The following is a 22,002-nucleotide window of genomic DNA, read 5'->3' on the forward strand; positions in this document are numbered from 1 at the left end:
ACGCGAAGTAAGTAATTTGAATTCAATCTAAGATACGTCGACTTCAGCTATGCTATTCTTGTAGCTGAAGTTGTGTATCTTAGATCGATCCCTCCTAGTGTAGACCAGGCCTTAGATATGTAATCTTGTTTGTGATTGTAGTTTAACAAAACAGGCTCTTAGTTCTTGTTGCTGTATAATCTATAACTGCTTCTAACTCTCATGACATAGATAACAGCTCGTACAGGAGAAGCAACAAAAAAAAGTCTCAGTGCTATTTCAGCAGGTTGTGGGGGAGGAGAAGGAATCTTTTTGCTTTAAGATGGAATATTTTTGGTCAGCTGTGTTTGAACCTTTTGAAACGATATACTTTTAGAGCCTTTTCAGGAACCATAATGCAACATATGATTAGCATCTCAATGAAGTCTTATTCAGTAGTCAAACAAAAGGTTTTTTTGTAAATGGGGATTATATTGTCATCTTTATAAGAAGGCTTTTGTCGGTTACAGTGGATGTGGTGACCAGTGGAAGGCAGCCTTCTATTCATGACTCTGAACACAAAATGAATGATTTCAGATTCCTGAGCCACTCCCAATCAAACTGTTTTATAACTCAGTGCCAATATGATGCTAATTAGTTGCATTCATTGACGGATTAGTTTTGGAAACCAGTTCTTCTACACAGTAAGGCTTTCAAAGGAACTCTTTATTTAAATATGTGAACTATATAATATGTTCTTGAGTCACATTATGAAATACAAAATGACTTGCATGTTTACTCAGGTTAGTTGTGGAAGGGAAAGCCTGCTCATAATTCTTTTGCAGTAAGTCATAAAGGAAGTGGAAATTTTGGTGGCCTCTTCAAGGCCTTGGAGAAGTTGTGTAACTTTTAATCATTTAAAAAAAAAATCATCATGTACCTGTTCTGATGAGTCCATATTTTGGTAAGGTAGCTTTATTCACCATGAATAAATTTACTCAAATTTACAAATTGTGTTTTTAATTACAACTTGCATTTCTGTGCCCACTACTTGTGGTAACCATCTTGTTGATAAAAATATTTTTGAAGGTGTTATGGGAACCCAGTGTGAGTGGTTGATAGTTCAGAAAAAAAAACTACTCCTTTAATACAGGTTTAACGTCTATTTATAAGTTTTAAAATTGTTAGTTTTTCTTAAATCACTTTGTGAGGAACCATGTGTCTAAATCCAGTGTACTTTTAATTATTTAACCATACATTGCTTAGTAAACAGTGCCATCAACTAACAAATGCTTAAAAGACCCTGGCAACAACCAGCCACTGAACATTCATTTATAAGGTTACAAAGTAGCAGCCGTGTTAGTCTGTATCCACAGAAGGAACAGGAGGAGAAGAAGTGAGCTTTAGCCCACGAAAGCTTATGCTGAAATAAATGCTAGTCTCTAAGGCGCCACAAGTATCCTGTTCTTTATTCATTTATCAATAAAAGTAAAAAATAAGTTGGAGAACTTACGACTAGTGTTGTCATTCGTCTTGCAAACAAGACAATTTACAGCCATCTTTATATTTGGGGACTGGGCCAAAATCAAATAGCTTATCTTTGAAATTTTTCATTTTGATAGAGAAAAATTGTGTTAAAATCTCTCAACACGAAACACATTATATAACAACTATTTCTTAAAAGTCTGTGTGCTACATACACTATTTCTCTCAGGTAAGGAAAGCTTGTTAGCCATATTCTTTAAAGTCATAGACAGTGGATTAACAGAAATATCATATGTATAGTAAAATATTCTTGGTTTGGGTCTACAGCAAAAGTAATCTTATGTGGCTTTGTAAATTTCAGTGTGTTCTAGTGTTAACTTTTCTTTTAGGGCTTAAGTATTCATCTCAAATCCTAAGATAGAAAATGAAATACTAGGTTTTTTCTGTTCAGTCTTTTCTTTGACTGCCTACTAACTTTTTCTTCTGTGATTGTGGAAGTGTGTGTAACGTTGTGTCTGGGGTAGAAAAGGGTATGGGGAGGAATATGTGGTGCATTTCAGCGTGAATTATTGGTGTCTGAGTGTCACTTGAGAATGATCCAGGACTGCTTGCTTTGTTCTTATTCTTGCACCCCCATCTATTCCTTCAGTATCCCACCATCAGAAAATGAAATCCTCCAACAGATGATTGATTTGTATTTAAGGACCTTTAAAAGAAACATACCTTACGATAACCTTTGCCGATATTAGATTTGCAACAAAAACTAACTTGTGACCTTCATTACATCATGTGACTAAAGCTGATTATGAACATAATTGGATTTAAGGCACAGCCTATTTAAAGTTTCCCTGTAAATTCAATTCCCCTCTTTCACAAATATGCAACTGGCAGTATTAAACAATAAAACATCAGACAGACTATTGCCCAGGCTGGGTAGAAATATAAATATTGTGCACTTGTCTAGTTCAAGGGTTTTCCCATAGAACGAAATATTGCTGTTCTGAGTTGTGATATTCCATTGAAAAGAAGATGCGAGTGTTCCAGACATTTCTTGTAATGCAGCCATATTTTCCAAAGACATATGGACAATAGATCCCACAGTATTAACAGTGTATTAAACTAATGGACACTTGTTTATCAATAAAAAAGTGCTGTTTCTCAACCTAACTTTGAAAAGCAGTATTTCTTGAAATGTGCAGACTAAGCAAAGCTCACTCAGCTGTTCAATAGTGCAGTAATCTTGCTGAAAGTATCTAACTCAGGAACATGTTAGCTATAAGAAGATCTATGCTAATTAGTTATTATTATTGTTATTAATAATCTAATCAAAGTTTTTTACATACATATCAGTTTAAGATTTAGTTTAAAACCACAATATATACGAAATACTGTATCTTTAAAACTAGAGTTCTCTGTATGATATACTTCCATTTGACTCTAACATTCATCTTGACTTGATCCTTTGACATCAGGAATTGGGATTTGAAAGAGAAGGCTCCCACCTTACGTTTATTTCCATGGAATAGGATGATTTATTGAATTCATTTAAAACATTCAAATAGAATTTTAATGCAAGTGGATAGAAATGTTTTTTTTTCTTTGAAATTGCAAATTTCAAAATAGTTTTAAAATGAAGTTAAATATACAATAAATGGCAGTGGCTTGAATTTCTAGAAGGAAATCTGTAGAGGTAAGTCTAAACACTGCATTCTTGCCTACTATAGAGTTAGCTGCTATTTAAAGAAAATGTCATCGGTTCATGCTCATTGTCTAGATAATAGCGTTCCTTGTCCTAGAGGCATGTCTGTCACTGTTCACTTCCTTTTTGTGCAGATGATATTCCCATTCTTGCATCTCCTTTTCCCATAAGGTTCCCATCCTCTTCTCTAGTCTTCCTATTTTAAAAGCCAACATTTTCTCTAAAAATAGCTCACTATTTGTAGCTATGAAGTGGCTACTGCACATGTAGTGGGTGCCACCTACAGTTGTACTGTACCATGTCCCTATTCTCCTCTCAGGAAGCACATTTTCTCTTAGAACAGGAGCACACTGCCATCTTGCATTTCAAATTGTTGAAACAAACTACTTTTGTTTAGTCAACATTGTTTAAGGGTAAATACTACAAAGCAAAGAATAAAGCATCAGTGATTTATGCCCCAGAAAACAAACTAGTTTTGTGGCATTGATCTGGATTCTCTACTCTAGGGGTATGGTGCAGTTGGAAATAGACTTTGAAGTTATAACAGTTGTAGCTTAGTTTCCATTAACAATCAGATTATAGTAATTCTATATCTTGCGTTTCTCCCTCAGCTTCCCCACAAAACTTTCATTTTTTAAAGCACAGTGTGGCCATGTCTACATTAGACTTTCAGCAGCATAGCTCTATTGGTTGTGTCCCCTCAGTGTGTGATCTCGTACTGACTTAGCTCTTTTGGCAAAAGCTCCAAGTGTAGATGCAATTGTAATAGTACAGTTTTGCCAGTATCAGTTTTGCTCTGGGTGGGGGTGTAAAATAAGCTGTATCAGTAAAAGCATAGCTTTGCTGATGTGAATTGCCTCCACGCTAGGAGCACTTTGCTGGTGTAGTATACTGGTATACTTGTACTGACCAGTAAAGCACTCCTAACTGTAGACATAACGTATGGTTACACTCTACCAAAGACACTGACAAATAAGCTGTATTTACTGATACACCCAGTAAAACCAGAATGGCTCTGTAAGGTGGGAAACTGAGGCATGAGTCCTCCCAGTGTAGGCTTAATCAGTTTTTTCTTTGTAAATTTCAGACAAAATCATTGTCATTTACAGTTTTTGATCATATATAACACACAATAAAATGGAACAGATAGGGGTCCAAGTTACCGAGTTCTGTTGTACTGGGAAACTCTCCATTTCATGATGGTCATCTCAGTCTCTGGACTGGTGTTCTCCAATTTGAACCCTTGCTCACTTGGGTTTTCATACATTTTGTTCTACATCACAAAAAAGCATCCTAAATTATTTGTTAACTTAAGCTTTATTTTTCTTATTTGAGTTAGAAATTTATAGGGAAGAACATGCCCTTATGTCAGCATATTCTTATATTTTCCAAACATGGGTTTTTGGAGATTTTTTTTGCTCAGTTTAGCAGTAATGCTCATAAATCATTGAAAATCCTATTGTTACAATTTGAAGTACTTATTCAGTCTAGGGCCAAGATGTTGAATTGTTCACCAACAGCTCTGAAAGTGTTTTGAAATATTAAAGTACCATATGACTTGTAAGGTTCTTTTAATTTTTGTTGTAGATGGCAGGAGAGGTTATAAAATACAACCTGTGCAACCTGTAAATATTCTACAGACTATTCAACTTGGGACACTATAGCACAATCTTCAGGCAACGTGGTCCAGTTGCTGGAAAATGGGACAGGGAATTAGGACATGAATTCTTTTCCCATCGCTGCCACAGATTTTCTTTGCGACTGTGAGCAACTCACTAAATTTCTGCATCGTAGTTTTTCCTTTGTAAAAAGAGATAATACCCACTTGTACAATTCTGATAATTTGTAAGAAAATGGTTCTGCTTATGGCCTAGTTTATATAAAATATACACTTCCCATAAGAGCAAATATATATATTTGAATGTTTAATTGTAAGCTTATGTTGAGTAGTCACTAGTGATGGTTTTGTTGTTGTGTCATATTCATGTTAGTGAGACTTAAATTTGTGGGTTGATTAGAGAATAAGGTTGCTCCAATATAGTAAGAAAGTTCAGAAGTAAACTGAAGGATTGTAAAATCCAACGCTAGTTACTTGACAGTAATAGAATGCCTCGGGTAGAATTAAAAATGACCAATATTTTAAAACAAGTAATAAGATAATTTCCTCTTACCTACCAGTACCTGATTTCAAGGTCTTCCTTTCTTCATCAAGAATTCATGACATCATTAGGACCAAAATAATGTAAGGAATACTGCTTTAATGGCCAATGATGTCATCAGCTCTTGCATAGAATCAAAATCCTAAACAGTCTGGTCAGGTAAAAGCTTCAGTTCACTCTTTTAAAGCTTATTTTTCATTGTAAAACTATCCATGTTTTAGTTTTTTTAGTATTTTATGTGTCACGATTCATTTGTGTGAAATTAAGAAAAATGAAGTAAAGTTGGTGGCTTATTGGGAATGCTTCTGGGGAAAAATTTCAGCTGTTCTGTTGCATACTCAAGTTGCAATCTCTGAAGATTAGAGATTTTTCCTTGAAGTATCAAGTGAGCAATGTTGGACACTAATTGAAAATTAATCTGTCTGATACTTTCACATTTTATACATAAAAGTAAAATTTAAACAAATATTTAGAAGTTGAAAAATCAAAATAACCTAATTTTCCCCACATTTTAGAGTATCCTCAGAAATACGGACCACAAGGAGGTTGTGCAGATCATTCCGTGTTTGAAAGAATGCAGAAGTACCAAATGACGGGTGTAGAGGAACCAACAGCACAGGTACAGCACATGGTATAATGGATCGTATTGATAAAATGAAAATTAAATATTGATGTTGTTCCTCTGCATGTGCCCAGTATCCCTTCACTCTTTTCCTGGCCCACCTCACCAGCCCTCCAGTCAAAGTTGCCCATACAATTTCAGAGGACTTCTCCAGCTTAACAAAAATATCTGAAAAAATCATTTTCCTGTCTTTAAATTGTTTATAATTCAAAAGGCTATTTAAATTTAGGCCCAAAAGTCTATATTCCTGAACACAGGTATAGTATAGATCCTGGTTGGTATATTATGTTCAGGTCAATGAAGATGCATATGTGCACAAGTACTTGGGTTTCAGTTGAGAATGTTTTTGGTACAGAACAGAGGTCTGGGTTGATGTTATCTCAAGGTCTTAGTTAGTTGACTATTTTTATTGACTATTGTTCCAATTACAAGTCAGACTTTGCAGATTTTAGGTGGTATAGAAGCAAACACTCATGTCAACCTTGGAACAGAAAAGTTGGTCACATTGAAGAGCCTATTTGTTTGGTTTTTGTCTGGTGACTAGCAATTCAGCTTTAACCCACTGAAGACTAACCAGCTTCCTAAGGTTTCTGGGGAGAGGGAAGAGAGGTTGGTTCTTGAAGAGCAATCTAATGACTACAGGCCACAGCGGACCCAGGAGTTGCTTATGTCTGCACGTAGTTCATTTTGTTACATGTAGATTCTTTGTACTATATTCATCACTATGGAATCTGAGCACCTTCCAGGGGCAAATTAAGGAACATGAGTGGAATAGGTGTGGGGTCAAAGTGAGCCTCAGAATGCCTGCAGCAGGCAATGGAAGTTTTTGAGTGGAAAGGCACTTAAAATTTAACCAATGTGGAGCCTTACTTCTTTAGTTCTACTAGGATGCACATGAGTTTAGGTGTTCCTTATGAGAACCTTGGGAGATCCACAGGAAGAAGGGGAGAATTGCCCCTCTTTGCTGTCTCTTGTAATCTTTTTAGTCTCCTAATTTCTCCCCTCCCTGCCTACATATTTTAGAACAGGGGTCGGCAACCTTTCAGAAATGGTGTGCTGAGTCTTCTTTTATTCACTCTAATTTAAGGTTTCGCGTGCCAGTAATACATTTTAACGTTTTAGAATGTCTCTTTCTACAAGTCTATAATATATAACTAAACTATTGTTATATGTAAAGTAAATAAGGTTTTTTAAATGTTTAAGAAGCTTCATTTAAAATTAAATTAAAATGCAGATCCCGCCTCCCCCCCCCGGACCAGTGGCCAGGACCCGGACAGTGTGAGTGCCACTGAAAATCAGCTCGCATGCCACCTTCGGCACACGTGCCATAGGTTGCCTACTCCTGTTTTAGAATGTGCACAGAGGAGGGAAGCCTCTCCTAGCCTTCAGCAAAGGCAAAATACTCTTTAGTGGATATTAGGAGATGCACAGATGAGGGCTTCCACTCCTGCAGATCTCAGGAAGAAAGAAAATCATTCCAAGTCCTTTGCTCTGCCAAGTTTCTTATTAGTTCCGAAAGACAAAACTTGATTATGAAACTATTAAGGCTGCAGATACATATCTGAGTGTTACCTTTCAAGAACCTTTTAGCTTAAAAAAAGGTTGAAAATTAGATAAGGTTGTACTCCTTAAATACAACATTGCCTTCTTTAAAAAGAACCTTCACTCCACCCTCAGTAAAAACAACAGCACAGAGTAAACTAGTACGTGAATACCATAATCTCAGTAAAAATACATGTTCATATACTGTTAAAAACATTATTATTGTCCTCGCATTCTTTCTTCCATTGGACTATACCTTGGTTTAGACTGGTTTGTGTCTCATTTTAATAAGCACTAAAATTTTCTTTTAATATATTCCACCCTATATGTTAATATATTTTTGGAGCTTTCAGTGAGGAAATCTTGTAAATACAGCTAATTACACCTGAAACAGTCTCTTTCCTTCATTCCCTACATATTCTGGAAAGGGCCACAAAGCAAATTGCATTCATTTTCTGTCCTTGAAGGGTAAAACCTAGTTCAGATGCTAATGGCTTAAATTAATTTTACTGTCAACAGACCTGCTCAGTCTGTTGGGATTTGCAAAGTGCTTTAGTGTTTTAGGAGCCAAAGTCTTACTGAAAATCAGTGAGAATTGTGCTAAGTCACTAAGATGTTGAAAATTGCACCCACGGTCCCTTATGCTACAGTACTTTCAACTTTATTTTAATTATCTTAGGTAATAAGTCAACTCGCTAAATTGAGTCTTCCAAAACTGATCGTATCCATCTCAGATTCCACCATATAATCTATTACATTATGGATTTGCTCCAAGTCTTGTCTCTAGCTAAAAACTTTCTTTCCAGTGTTAAGAATGTCCTGATCCCTAGTGTGGACAGTTTCAACTGTCATGACTATTTTCAGAGCTGTCCAATAGATTTACCTTAGCGGTTAGATGACACTCTGCTGAAAACAGCACTGGCAGCCAAAACCCTATTTACATTGTGGCTCAAGAAATTGCTAACACTAGTGCAATTAAGCCAGTGCAGATGGATCCAGTGTTGGGAGCAGCAGGACTTTCCCCCCAAAACTGCCATGTGTAGACATGACCTACTAGATGATGATGGGCTATAAATAGGGCCCTACCAAATTCACGGCCCATTTTGGTCAAATTCACAGTGATAGGATTTTAAAAATCCTAACTTTCATGATTTCAGCTATTTAAATCTGAACTTTCACGGTGTTGTAATTGTAGGGGTCCTGACCCAAAAAGGAGTGGGGGTGGGGGGAGAGGGTTTCGCTACTGCCACCCTTCTGCACTGCTGCTGATGGCAGCTCTCCCTTCAGAGCTGGGCTCCCAACCAGTAGTCGCTGCTCTCCAGCTGCCCAGCTCTGAAGGCAGTGCTGCTTTCAGCAGCAACGCAAAAGTAAGGGTAGCATTAGCGATCCCCCTGCCCCCATAACTCTTTTTTGTGTCAGGATCCGTACAATTATAACAGCTGCCGCTTGCAGGCTGCCCAGCTCCAAAGGCAGTGCAGAAGTAAGGGTGGCAATACCGCGACCCCCGTAAAATAATCTTGTGAGCGCCTCCCCATCACTCCCTTTTGGATCAGGACCCCCAGTTTGAGAAACACTGGTCTCCCCTGTGAAATCTGTATAGTATAGGGTAAAAGCACACAAAAGACTAGATTTAACGGGGGGAGACAAGATTTCACAGTCCGTGATGCTTTTTTCATGGCCGTGAATTTGGTAGGGCCCTAGCTCGCTAAGGCAAATGTGTTAGCTATCAGTGCTCTGAATGGCAGAAATAGTGGATGCGTTATTCTGGCTGTTGTTTGGTAATACTTCATTCCACGTTCAAGCACATATTGGAGTGTTTCAGCTTGTTCAGGTTAATAACACTTCAGATCATTACTACTCTAAGAAACAACCTTTTTGTTGTGGTGAGGAAACACTTCTAGAATTGATTTTTATATCTGCAAATTGGATTTTGTTGTTTATCCACCATTGCAAAGAGCTACATAGTTTTCTATTATGGTTTCCTAGGTTTTAGAGGCACAGAATTCCTCTACAATGGTACCAAAACTTCTCTATTTTTGTTGGCTATATTCCAAATTACAGGGATAAGCTCACAGAGGAGTTATGAGTAAAGTGTGCTTATGAAGTAGATGACCTGTTTGAAGACTAGCCTAGTTCAAGGTTTAAGAAACTTTTATATAATAAATAGGATAATATAGCTCTTCGTGTGTTTTTTCTCTTAAAAGTACTACACTCCTGTAAAAGGCATTAGTGTTTTTAAATTACTTAATTTTAAAAGAATATGTACAAAATTAATGCTTCATTGCTTTCTAATTTCTATATGTATAGAAACCCTACAAAGAACATAACATCAATGGTCCAGAGCTTTTAAGAAAAAAACGTGCAGCTCAAGCTGAAAAAAATACTTGTCAGCTCTACATTCAGACTGATCATCTATTCTATAAGCATTATGGAACAAGGGAAGCTGTGATTGCACAGGTATTTGTAAGCCTTTAGTCACTATTTCAGGAGTCTGTTCTTTTTCTCTTTAAGGGGGAATAGTCTAGACAAATGAATGCATTTTTATCATGGTGCTTTTCATGTTCAGGTCTGGATACACTTTTTCATCTGCTACTGCCATCCTGGCATTATTAAGGCAGCTTTCTCATTGACTCACCACAAGGGTACCAAGTGCCCAATGTTCAGAGGTGCTAGGCGCTTGGACCTCTCTTTAATGGAAGTTGTGGATGTTTAGCACCTGTGAAAATCGGGCCCCAAGCTCATAGTTTAAGAAAATAGTTCCTTCTGGAGATGTCAGATTTGTATGAAAGTCTGAAAAAATGATGTTAGCATTTCAAGAGGAAAGCTATACAATGTAAATTCTGAGCACTTTCAGTTAATGACTGTGGGTATGTCAGCAATGCACCTGGGAGCATGCCTTCTAGGCTGGGTAGACAGATCATACTAGCTCTGCTTGCGCGAACTGCTGAAGCAGTGTTGCGATAGCAGCACAGGTGGTGGCTTAGGCTAGCCACCCAAGCGCAAACCCAAGGAGTCAGGAGGACTTGGACTTGGGTGACTAGCCTAAGCCCCTCTGCCTGTCCCACAACGTCCACACTGCTGTTTTAGTGAGTCTGTCTACCTGTGCTAGGATGCGTGTTCCCAGCAGCGGTATAGACGTGTCCAGTAAGACCTACTCCTATAGCAGCAAGTTCAGTAGATGATCAGAGAAGCAGCAGGAAGAAACTAAAAGTAGACAGTCCTCACTTATTTCAATGAATTCCTAGCCAGGAAACTTACTTTCTTGGTTCCTCTTATGTTTGCTGAAAAATCTAGGTGAAGTGTTATGTAGCTTCACAGCCCATTTTTGCATCTAATTTAATGTAGATTATTAGTTAATTAGACTGTACTGCTACAATTCATTATGGGTAATGTTTTCAGAAGTGTCCTAGTCCCATTTTCAAGAGTGAGTTAGATAATTAAGCACCTAATTGAAAGTCAGCAGGACTTAAGAGCCTATGTCTCTTTTTTTGAAAATGGGGCTTGGGCTCCCGAGTCCACAAAGGGACTTAAGCTTTGCAACACTTTTAAACTTTTAGGCTCCCAGCTGTCGGGTAGGAATCCTTAGCCCCAATTTAGGCAATGCATGGTGAGTGCCTAAGAATGGGATTCAGAAAAAGGCAACAAGCTGAATGGGGAGCAGCCTAAGCTAGCCAGTAGGAAATACCAAGGAAAGGGGTGGGCTTTAGGCCCTGCCACATAAAGGTAGTTAGGCATTTCCCTCCAACCCAGAGTTAGATGCCTATTTCAGCTCAACATTCATAGCTGTGAACCCTCTCGAGGAGTTGTGCACTGGGCTTTACAGTCAATCTTTGGTCCAATGAATATCTATTTATATAAAATGGAGCAGTTTGAACAGGAGAAATTGAGTTAAAGCATTCACCTGGAATGTGGGAGAGCTGTATTCAAGTGTTTGCTCCAAATCAGGCGGAGTGGAGATTTGAAGATGGGTCTCTCCCATCCCGAGTGCCCTAACCATTGGACTATTGGACACACATCCACCCTTCCCGTTCCCCCAAATTCCTGATCTGGTCAACCCCAGCTGTCTTTTTTTTTTTTCACGGATTAGATGTGCTCTTAGCACACCTAATAGATTGGGCTTCCCAGGTGAGATAGGCAGAGGAACGCTTAGTTTGAGAAGTTCACAGGTGTTTAGGTGCAAGCGAGGGCGGGCATCAAGCTGCTTTGATAGCATCAAGACTTAAGCAGTTTTGTGCAGGCCAACTGGCAGGAACGTGCGTGGGAATTTAGGTGACTTCATTGTTAGACGCCAGCTAAGTGGGGTTTTTTGAGGATCTCATTGATCCCTAAATATTGGACATCAGCCCACTTAAAGTGGCAATTAGGCACCTAAGTCCCTTTGTCACTCTAATCCTAAAGTCACTTAGGTGCTTTTGAAAACTTTATCCTGTATTCTTAAGAAGGCAAATTTTTCATATTTGCTTTCTAGTGAAAATAGAATAATATGCAGTGACAATTTACAATTAAATTTTGTCTAAAACTCTTCCAGCATATCATTCTTTAAAATAATGCAATCCTTTGAGGATACTTTTCACAGTACTTTGATGTTAGGGTGAATTAAATGGCTGTCACAAACAAATATATCATAACTGTTTCCAGTTATTTGTATTGGGTGAGTAAAGTTAATTTAGCAATAGGGGATATCTAAGATTGTTATGGTCTGAACTATGTCATTTACTGTAGATGTACACTGATTATTCATCATGGGTACTTTATTAAAAATGCCTATCACATATGAGTGAAAGTTAATTTGCACGTGAAGATGCTTGCATTGAAGTTTTCTTGTGTAGCATAATAGGTAGAAAACATTTTTTGACTGTAAACACTTCAGCTTGTCTCTTTCTGATTAATAGATATCCAGTCATGTTAAAGCAATTGACACAATTTACCAGTCAACAGATTTCACAGGAATCCGTAACATCAGTTTCATGGTGAAACGAATAAGAGTAAGTAATTCTGTTGTTGCAGACATATCTGTTGAATGTGAGGAATGTTAGTTAAATGACAATAATTCTTTTAAACTATCTGCTGAATTTGATACTTTCATGTTAAAAACAGTCTGTTATAATTGTCCTCCTACCTAATTTCTTCAGTGCTCTTGCAATCTTAATATTCACATTGCCATGGCTTTTATTATAGCCTTGTGATGTTTCAGTTCAGTGTTTGACATAGCGGACTAATTTAAGGGACAGAGCTTCTCATATATTGGTTATCAGCAGTGTTGGGAAAGGAAATACAGTAGAAATATAGGAGTTTACTTGGGGGCTGTTATAAGCAGTTTTAAAAAATACTGTATTTGATGCTTTAAACCAATGGTCACTGCAGAAATTTGCTTCCTAATTTTAAAGTCCAGTTTATCCTTAAAATGGTTCTTTCATTGGTGGGGAAAATGTAGTCAGTACATTGATATAAAGAAACATCATTTAGTTGTTAAAGGGGACATGCAAAGGAGAAAACTGTTGTGCTTCTTCCCTTTTTGTTGCTTTGACGTACAAAGAAAGCCTGAAATTCTATGTGTGTGATAAGTGGTGTGCTTCGAAAGTTAGAAATGTGGGTCTTTTAAACAGGATTTGTTTATGTAGTGGGAGGAGAGGGTTAATTCCCTCCAGCACAGGTGTAACTCTGACTCTTCTTAGGCAAGAAGTTAGATTAAGTGATCTTCTTGGTCTCTTTTGGCCTTAAAATGTATTAATCTACCTTGGTAGGAATCTGACACTACAAGAGACCAACTAAAAGGGGGAGCAATTGCGAGGAAGGGATTTTAGTCTAGTATTAAAATATAGGCTTGTTTTTTTTTCTTTGTAACATCTATGTAACTAATATATAAATAGCTTGGGAGAAAGTAGGTCTTTTTTTGAAGAGTCAGCACTTCAGCTTTTTCGGTTAAGGTGTGAGGTAACTCACAATACACCAGACCCCTGAAAAGTTCCTCCTGAAAAAATAGGGAAGGTCAAACCAGACTGGATCACTTTATACCTGACTCTCTCTTTATTTTAAAGATAAAAGATTACAAGGCTGCCTTTATACATTATAAAAAAGCAAAAGACCAAAGTGCAATTTTTAAAAAAACTTCCTTTTGTAAATTGCTTTTAGCAACTTTTAGATTGTTACACATGAAATTGCTCTGTGCATAGTAGCACATCTTGTTGTGTTCAGTTTAAAAAAAAAAAAAAAATCTCTCATCAGCTTCTGCCTTAGTGCATGTTTGTGCTCAGAAAAATATCTTTGAGAGACTTTCACAGTACAAAGAAAAGGAGTACTTGTGGCACCTTAGAGACTAACAAATTTGTTAGTCTCTAAGGTGCCACAAGTACTCCTTCTCTTTTTGCGGATACAGACTAACACAGCTGCTACTCTGAAACCTTTCACAGTACAATGAGCTGAATGGAATTTATGTATAGCCCATAATACTAAAACCTTGCTCCTAGTTTTATATTGGAGATTTAATGTGAGCATGCAGTTTTACTTTATATGACACTTTTACAGATCTTTCTTGTTTTTAGCTGTATCTAAACATTCTTACCTTTGTGTGCTATGATGTAGCATGCGCCATCAGTGTATATTATAGGATATAATACAATCTTTTTGCTCCAGGAACTTGCATTTAAAGTAGATATAGTTGTCAACTGAATAACCAGATGAAAGTTAATCTCAAAAATGTAGAATTAAGGTTATAAATACACTTTTTTAAATTCTTGTGGATGAAGTTTGTCTGAAGGAAGTATTTGAAGGAAGAGGAAGGAGGTTGTAATTTGCCACATAAGACAACATAACTGCATTTATGAAACAAGTTCACTTTAGGACTCAGGATTTTCCAGATATTATGAATTGATATGTAGTGTCTATAAATCTTTAGATATTGATGTTATTTGACATCAGAGTTGGTAATAGGAAGTCTTTCTTAGCAACCTTGTATTAGCCAGACGAAAATGAAATGTCTGATTCAGTATAAACTTGAATTTACTTTTAGATCAACACAACTGTTGATGAGAGAGACCCTTCCAATCCCTTCCGATTTCCTAATATTGGTGTGGAGAAGTTTCTGGAACTGAACTCTGAACAGAATCATGATGATTATTGCTTGGCCTATGTATTTACTGACCGTGATTTTGATGATGGTGTCCTTGGTCTGGCTTGGGTTGGAGCCCCTTCAGGTAATTAATCCATAACTAGAGTACTCTCTTACAGAAGTCAAGTATTTTTAAGTAGGAGAAAGGAATAAAAGTATCAACTGTTGACTTTACTGAAATTTTTCCAACATTGTAGGTCTGATTCTTCACAGTTTGATAATGTATGATGTGAAATTATGTAAATATCAATACATCATGTGCCACTAACTATTTGAGTCATACAGATTCCCCTATTCATTGCTTTCCTTTAGAACAGCACCTTAATTCTCTGGGCAGACACTTGACCAGGTATGAGTGACCAATGAAATGAAAAAGGTGTCAGAAGTGCTTTGAATAAACTATAAGCAAGGCTCCTTGTATTATACAACACTCTACAGCCATAGAATTCACATCTTGCCATAGATTTGTACTCCAGGATCTGTGGCTTCCAGCTCTTACGGATACAAATAACTTGGAAATCTGAACAGAGTATAAACCAATGCAGTGATGTGTGCAGAGACACTGAAACAATATCTCTGTACTTGCCCTTCCTAGATGATTTGTCTTTAAATTTCACTGAGACTCTGACCAATTTCATTTCAGCCATGTGTCTTAATTTTCAGTGTCTAAGTATTTCCTGAAAGCACTTTACTATGTCATGTCATGTGGAGAAATTTAACAGTCTTCATGATAACTTTCATTGGAGCTACAAAAATCTGCTATTCCAATAGTGTTTTATGCCTGCTCAAGTGTGACACAAGAGAAAATCTTTCTAGAGAATGACTTTCTCCATTGGAGAAATACCATTTACCACCTGACAAGGAAAGTCTGTTCATCCATGTGGATAGGCAACTAGCTCCCTCTGCAGAAAAGAGCCTGTATTGTTACTGTAAAACAGCAGTTGAATAATATTGGAGGTCAACAAATGTCTAATGGATGGAGAAAACTAGTTGCAACATTCTTTCAATCTAAGTGATCATACCTCACTTAATTCTAGAGTATCTGAATGTTAAATGGATAACCTACCATACTTTCCTGTTCTCATATCCATTTTGTGACCAGAAAGTGTAAGTCTTGTGCTACAGATAAGGTCATGCTTGGTTTGTTCTCTAATATACTCAAAGGCTTTTTCTTTAGACAAGTCTGACACGAAGACTGTCTCTTCATACTTCTGACGACACACTGCTGCAGTGCTGCTTTTTTGTCTTCTTGGACCATACCCTTTACTTCCTAGTTCCTATAACTTCTTTGGTCAATCAGTTAATCAGCATAGATGAAATTTAAATTTCAACTTTCACTATGCTGTGGATTTTATTTACAAAATTGTGTTCTCAGTAACTTGGGTAGTTTTATCAGTACTACCGTAATTCTCTTGATTTTTTTTTTTAATGTTAACTTGGACTTGTCCATTTAATTCCCTGAATGACCAAACTGTATTTGAAATAAAATAAACACTAAAATTCACAAGTTAATAACTTCTGTCCCTTTACTTAGAAAGTCAGTGGTAGGAAAATTTCCTGTTTGAAGATAAAGAATTTCTGATAGTCTTCAATCCTCACAAACTAATCAGATAGTATGCGAAATAAAATATGAAAAAATCAATTTAACCTGTCGTTCTTTTTATATATATATAATATATATATGTGTGTGTGTGTTTGTATATGCTCAAATTTTTTTAGAAGTAACTAGAAATATTGCTATAACAACATTAATCAAAATTTATTGTGAAAAGAAAACTTTTAGTTCAAATTCAGGATTGTGGAAAAAACCTTTTTATTCCATTCCCTCTCCTCCCCCCCTCCCCGGAAAATAGTTTTTTGAGGCTTTCATTTTTTATCACGAAAATATTTACATGAACATATTATTTTTATATTAGAAACAGATTCTAACTGAATAAACATAGAATACAGTTAAGTTATTTAGAACATAGATTTATTTTCAAGGCTTAGGCTTATTGGGAAACAAACTTCTATAGAAGTAGAGGAAGAGGAATGGGTGAAGTCACTTGTAATTGAGAACAGGGACATGGCTAGTGAGTGGAATCAAATTGGAAGTTGAAGCAGAGGAGAGGATGAAATTTAGAATTTAATTTGCTAGAAACTTCTGAATATGAGCAAGGCATGTGAATTAGTTAATCTTGTTTGGTATCCATCATTGAATTCAATAGGTGGCTGTTCCTTGTTCTCACTGTAGTATATGTGAAAGCTTGCTGATCACTAATGAAAAACTTGGCCTTGTTATCTTTCACTGCAGCTTGTGGTATTTGCCAGCAGTGTCCTCTATTTCAAGGGAAGTAGTAGATGTTTGTGTTAAATGGTGCCCTGCATGGCCTGGAGTTAGGATTGTTGGTTCAACTTCATTTTCAGGAACATTAAAAATTGGAAATGTTAAGCATATTAGTTTAAAACAATTGTTCTTGAGTTGCCAAAAAATAACAGCTGCTGCTTTGGCTGCCCCATATTGCTTATTTGTATAATTGATCCTTTAGGAAATGTTATGTTTGAGCTGTTTGGAACACACTGGATACGTTAGTTTTACAAGATGAATAGTTTGGAACTGATAAGTCTGTATGGCATCTCTTATTTTTGGATATCTTACCAGTGTTGGATGTTACATGCCCAGCCTGAGAAATAAGACTCTAACCTCACTTTCCCAATACTGTGTCTACGCTTTGCGTAAATGTAAATTTTTATAGACTTATTATGTCTCATTAAAAATTCCAGCTGTGCAAACCCAGGCTTGTTAGTGTCCATGGTTCCACAAGAGCTTATTAATTACATCATGTCTAAAATACACAAAATAAGTTAACTGTAGTTATGAAAAGCATTTTTTTGCATTCCCACAACTATAAAATGTTCTTATTGTGGTTTTTTTTTTTTTTTTTTTTGTTTTCTTTAAATATTCACAAGCATCTGACCAAGCTACTATTTTTAACTATTTAGGAAATTTTAACAAGTTGACAAGTCCTGGCCATGTAAATATCAGAAACAAAACAATTATTAAAACAGTTAATTTTTGTTTAATAAGACATACAGGAGTATAGTAATCAGATATTTCTGTTTAATAGGGTGTTGTATTACAGAGTGAGCATCATTAAAACACCTGTACTATGCCATTTCTACTGATTTTTATTAAGTTGAGTGAAATCTCAATATACATGTTTAACAGGTCAGGCGTGTCTATCAAATGTTAAAAAAACTGGATAGGTGTGCTGGGTTTTTTGCAGGGGGATGTACTTTGAATATTGAATAAAAAGTAACCCTATATCTATGTATCTATCGGTCTTCTGTCTCTTACTGGATACATAGATATATGTTAATTTTTCCATAACTACAACCTCCTTTTTTTTTTATTTTATTTTTTTAAACCATTCCTCTATGGTTAGACTGTTTTTTTTTCCAGTGAGAGGCTACCAATAGCCAAGCAGTTACTACCAGATGAGAGATTAATTCTTCATTTCCTCTTGTGTGACCATTTCCACTAGAAAGGTTACCGAGAGATCATTTTGGTAATAAATACTCAACGATTTGTGATATTTGGTTGTGGATTGCATCCAAATACTCTCTAAGGACTGAACAGAACATATCTTTTAGCCTGGTTGGTTTGAAGGGCCATTGAAACAATATCTTCAAGAATTTTTTATTGTGCGTCAGACTGAGGTTACTGGTCCTCTTCCCCTTCCCCCCCTCCCCCCCGGACTAAGCCCCCTTTCTCTGCGGTAATTTGTCTATCCACATCCTTTCCACAGTGAGTCATATATGAATTTTTTTTTGGTTAGGAAAGCTGTCTGCAAAGATTAATACAAATTAGCTATTTTTTTTTGTTTCCTCATTGACCAGATGCCAGCGCTTCTATTTGTTAGCTTTTTGTATAAAACAGGTTTTCTAGAAAGTTGAGAAACATAATGCCTTACTTGAAAGTACTAGTGCCAGTTAAAATTAGTTGTGATCTCTAAATAAGTTAGGAAAGTTTCTTTACTGAATAGCTGGCCAACCAAGTGTATTCCATGGCTCTCCCAATCTTTGAAGCTCTTTGGTTTGCAATTTGGGTTAAGATCTAGAGTATTTGCAATGGGTGTGATTGGCGAGGGGAAAGAATTTCTCTAATTCTATCCCAAACCCATAGAGTAGCCTTTACTAAAGGATGTGTGTAAACTTCTGGAGTAGCCTAGAGATTTACACTGTCACAATTTTTCTGTTCAATAAAGACCCAATGTTTGTCTGGGCACCCCCCACTCCACTCCTGCTTTGAGCTGGCTGGCTTGATAATACCATAGATTGGCGATTCTCAAACTTTAGTAACCTGAGGACCCCAGTTTTGATTTTAAAATTTGCTGTGGACCCCCAAGCCGCCCGCTCAGCCCCAGGCCCCGCCCCACACCACCCCTTCCTCCAAGGCTCCACCCCGCCTTTCCTCTTCCCTGCCTCTTGCTGCTGCCTCCCCCAAGCACCCCTGTCCCCCTTCCTCTCCCTCTCTCCCAGCGGGAACATCTGTTCCCCAGCATGCAGGAGGCGCTGGGAGGGAGGGGTAGGAGAGTTGATCAGCAGGGCCTGCAGACCTCTTTTTGAGAAACGCCGCCATAGATTATTTGGAGCAGCTAGTCTACCCTGTTTAATGGATCTGTACAAAGTATCTGCACTCACTCTTGGCCTTTTCTTATTCCATGTAAATTGTAACAGCACCCTCTGTATTCCTGCTAGGTTTGTATCTGGGATAATCATAGAAAGATTTTGAAACAAGAAAGATATCCTTAGCAGAGTGTTTATTTTGATGGTGGCTGTTCTTCCCAATCAAGAAATTGCTTACGTCCCCCAGCACTCCAAATCTTTTTTCATTTGCTGAAGTAGGGGGTTAACATTTAAATGATAGAAGCTCTTCTAGGTTGTTTTGAGATTTGAATTCCCATGTATCTTATAGAATTTGTTGCCCATTTGTACCCAAACATATTCTGGAAGAGTGACTTTTCAGGGTCTGGCAAATTTATAGCTAGTATTTCAGATTTGGCATAATTTTATTTTAAATCCAGACTTTCCCAAAATCCTGGATTGTTTTAGCGAATAGTTTGAGAAAATTTGATTTAGATAAAAATGTTACATCTATATATGCTATTTTCTGATGTGGTCCTGCAAGTTTCATTCCTGTGATGGATTCATTGTCCTTTGAGCAAAAGGCTCTGTGGCCAGTCCAGAAAGTAGAAGAGACATTAGACATCCCTGTCTACTCTCTGGGTAATTCAGGTAAAGGAGTTAACTCCATCAATTCACACAGCTGCTTTTGGGCTGATGTCAAGAGCAGTTATTCATTTAAGGAACTGGGGGCCAAAGTCCATATGGGACAGGACTTGAAACAGAAAGTTCTACTCTATTCCATCAGACTTTCTCTGCGCCTAGTGATAACAAAAGAAATGACTTTTTTTTTTTAATTGCAAGCTACTATTTTTGATCATTCCAAAATTTCCTGACCAATTTCAGCCCAGTTTCTCACCACAAGTTTCAATGGTATTTTTGTATGAAAATAAATCTAGTGTAAATTATTTTATAGTCTACATATTTATAAAAACGACTATCAGACTACACCCTTGAGTTTTGTAAACAATAAAATCGCCACTCACCAGCTGAAAACTAATACAAATGTTTAGGGTTGTGATCAAATTGAAGTAAATTCATTTAAAGCTATCCAATACCTAGGTAATACTATCAATCCTACTTGTGTCTTAAGTATTGGACACATTTTCCCCCAGCCAAATGACTTTTCTGTTTTCACTATTGTGTCCCGTCCTGCTGTGCGGTCACTTTCAGTAATGTCATGGAGACACCTAGGCAGGGATAGAAGTCCATAGAAAACAAATGTCACAGAGAAGGTAGATCGGGAGCTTCTGCTCTTTGTGTCTCATAACACAAGAACAAGGAACGAACATTCAGTGAATTAAAAACTGATAAATTAGGAAGGAAATACTTTTTCACATAATGAGTAATTAGACTGTAGATCTCATTGCCGCAGGAAGTCATTGAGGCAAAGAACTGTTCACCAAGATTTAAAAAAAAGGTTGGACATTTATGTGGATAACAAGAATGTCCAGTATTATAATCAAAGCTTACACATTTTGGAAGGGATATTAAACCCTCTCATGCTTCAGGCCTTCAGAAAAATCTAGCTATTAGATTAGGATGAGATATAATGTGGGGGACACACTAGCCCTTATAGTGGGGGTTCTTGCGCCTTCCTCTGAAGCATCTTGTAAGAACCACTGACAGAAACAGAATATTGGACTAGATGGATCTCTGGTCTGATTGGTATGGCAATTCATGTCTGTCGTCTCTACCACTTAGATTTTCTGACTAGGTTATGCAGGTGAATTGGCCTTTTACGAGGGTGCAGAGAGCCCCCCTGAAACACAGAGGAATCTGTATATCACTTCTGTATAGACCAATGCTGATCTCTGCCCAATCGAGATCATCTCCCCCAATGGAATTGACTGGATGGGCAGCTCTTTAATCTTCATCTCTGCTCAAAGTCTAATGTCTTCAGGGTGTCTATTACTGATAGTCAGTATGCTGATGATTGTATCATCCTCGCACACACTGAGAATGACCTTCAGTCCATACTGGATTTTCTTGCACAAGCTTACCGAAGCCTAGGACTCTCTCTCAATATTGAGAAGACGAAAACGCTCTATCAACCTGCTTCAGGCCTTAAACATGACCCAGAACAAATCACCATTGAGTGTCACTCTGGAGACAGTTGAGCACTTTTGCTACCTCAGTAGCCAACTTTCTCAAAATGCAAAAATCGACAGTGAGATCCAGCACAGAATCCAGTGCGCAAGTGCTTCCATTGCTCCGATGCGTTTTCAGAGCACATGACCTATGGCAGTACACCAAGATCCAGGTCTATAAGACAATTGTTGTTCCAACACTCCTCCCTGGATGCGAAACCTGGGTGACCTATCGGCAGCACCTCCAGAGTTTGGAGAGGTATCACCATCGATGCCTCCGGAAGATCCTTCACATCAAATGGCAATATCGCCACATTAATGCCAGCATCCTTGTCACCATCATTGAAGCAATGATTCTCATGCACCAACTTAGCTGGGCTGGACATTGTGTGTAGATGCCAAACTCTCGCCTCCCAAAACAAGTCCTTAACTCTCTCTCACCCATGGTCTGAGATCAAAGACACACTGAAACCGTATTTTAAGAAAACTGGTGTGGACATCAGAAGCTGGGAAGAGCAAGCCAGCAACCGACCCCAATGGTGCCATATCCTCCATCAGGCAGTGGCATGTTTCGAGGAGAAGCACCTTGTCCTCAAAGCTGAAAAGAGAGAGGAGGAAGGAAAAAGAAATAACTTTCTCTCAGCATGCCATCGTCTTGTCACAAAATGTATGTA

The 22,002-nt window shown here is 37.5% G+C and overlaps 1 protein-coding gene across 1 annotated transcript in view; it reads left to right on the top strand.

The window, feature by feature from the left end:
- Positions 1–22,002, top strand: part of ADAM10 (ADAM metallopeptidase domain 10) — a 112,369-nt gene that overhangs the window by 59,740 nt on the left and 30,627 nt on the right. Inside the window, exons 5-8 of the mRNA XM_034783194.1 lie at positions 5,817–5,920; positions 9,773–9,922; positions 12,358–12,450; positions 14,475–14,658. Of these exons, the coding sequence (XP_034639085.1) occupies positions 5,817–5,920; positions 9,773–9,922; positions 12,358–12,450; positions 14,475–14,658 (531 nt within the window). The remainder of the gene's footprint in view (positions 1–5,816; positions 5,921–9,772; positions 9,923–12,357; positions 12,451–14,474; positions 14,659–22,002) is intronic.

Source organism: Trachemys scripta, chromosome 10, assembly GCF_013100865.1.
Source record: "Trachemys scripta elegans isolate TJP31775 chromosome 10, CAS_Tse_1.0, whole genome shotgun sequence".
Lineage (NCBI taxonomy): Eukaryota > Metazoa > Chordata > Testudines > Emydidae > Trachemys > Trachemys scripta.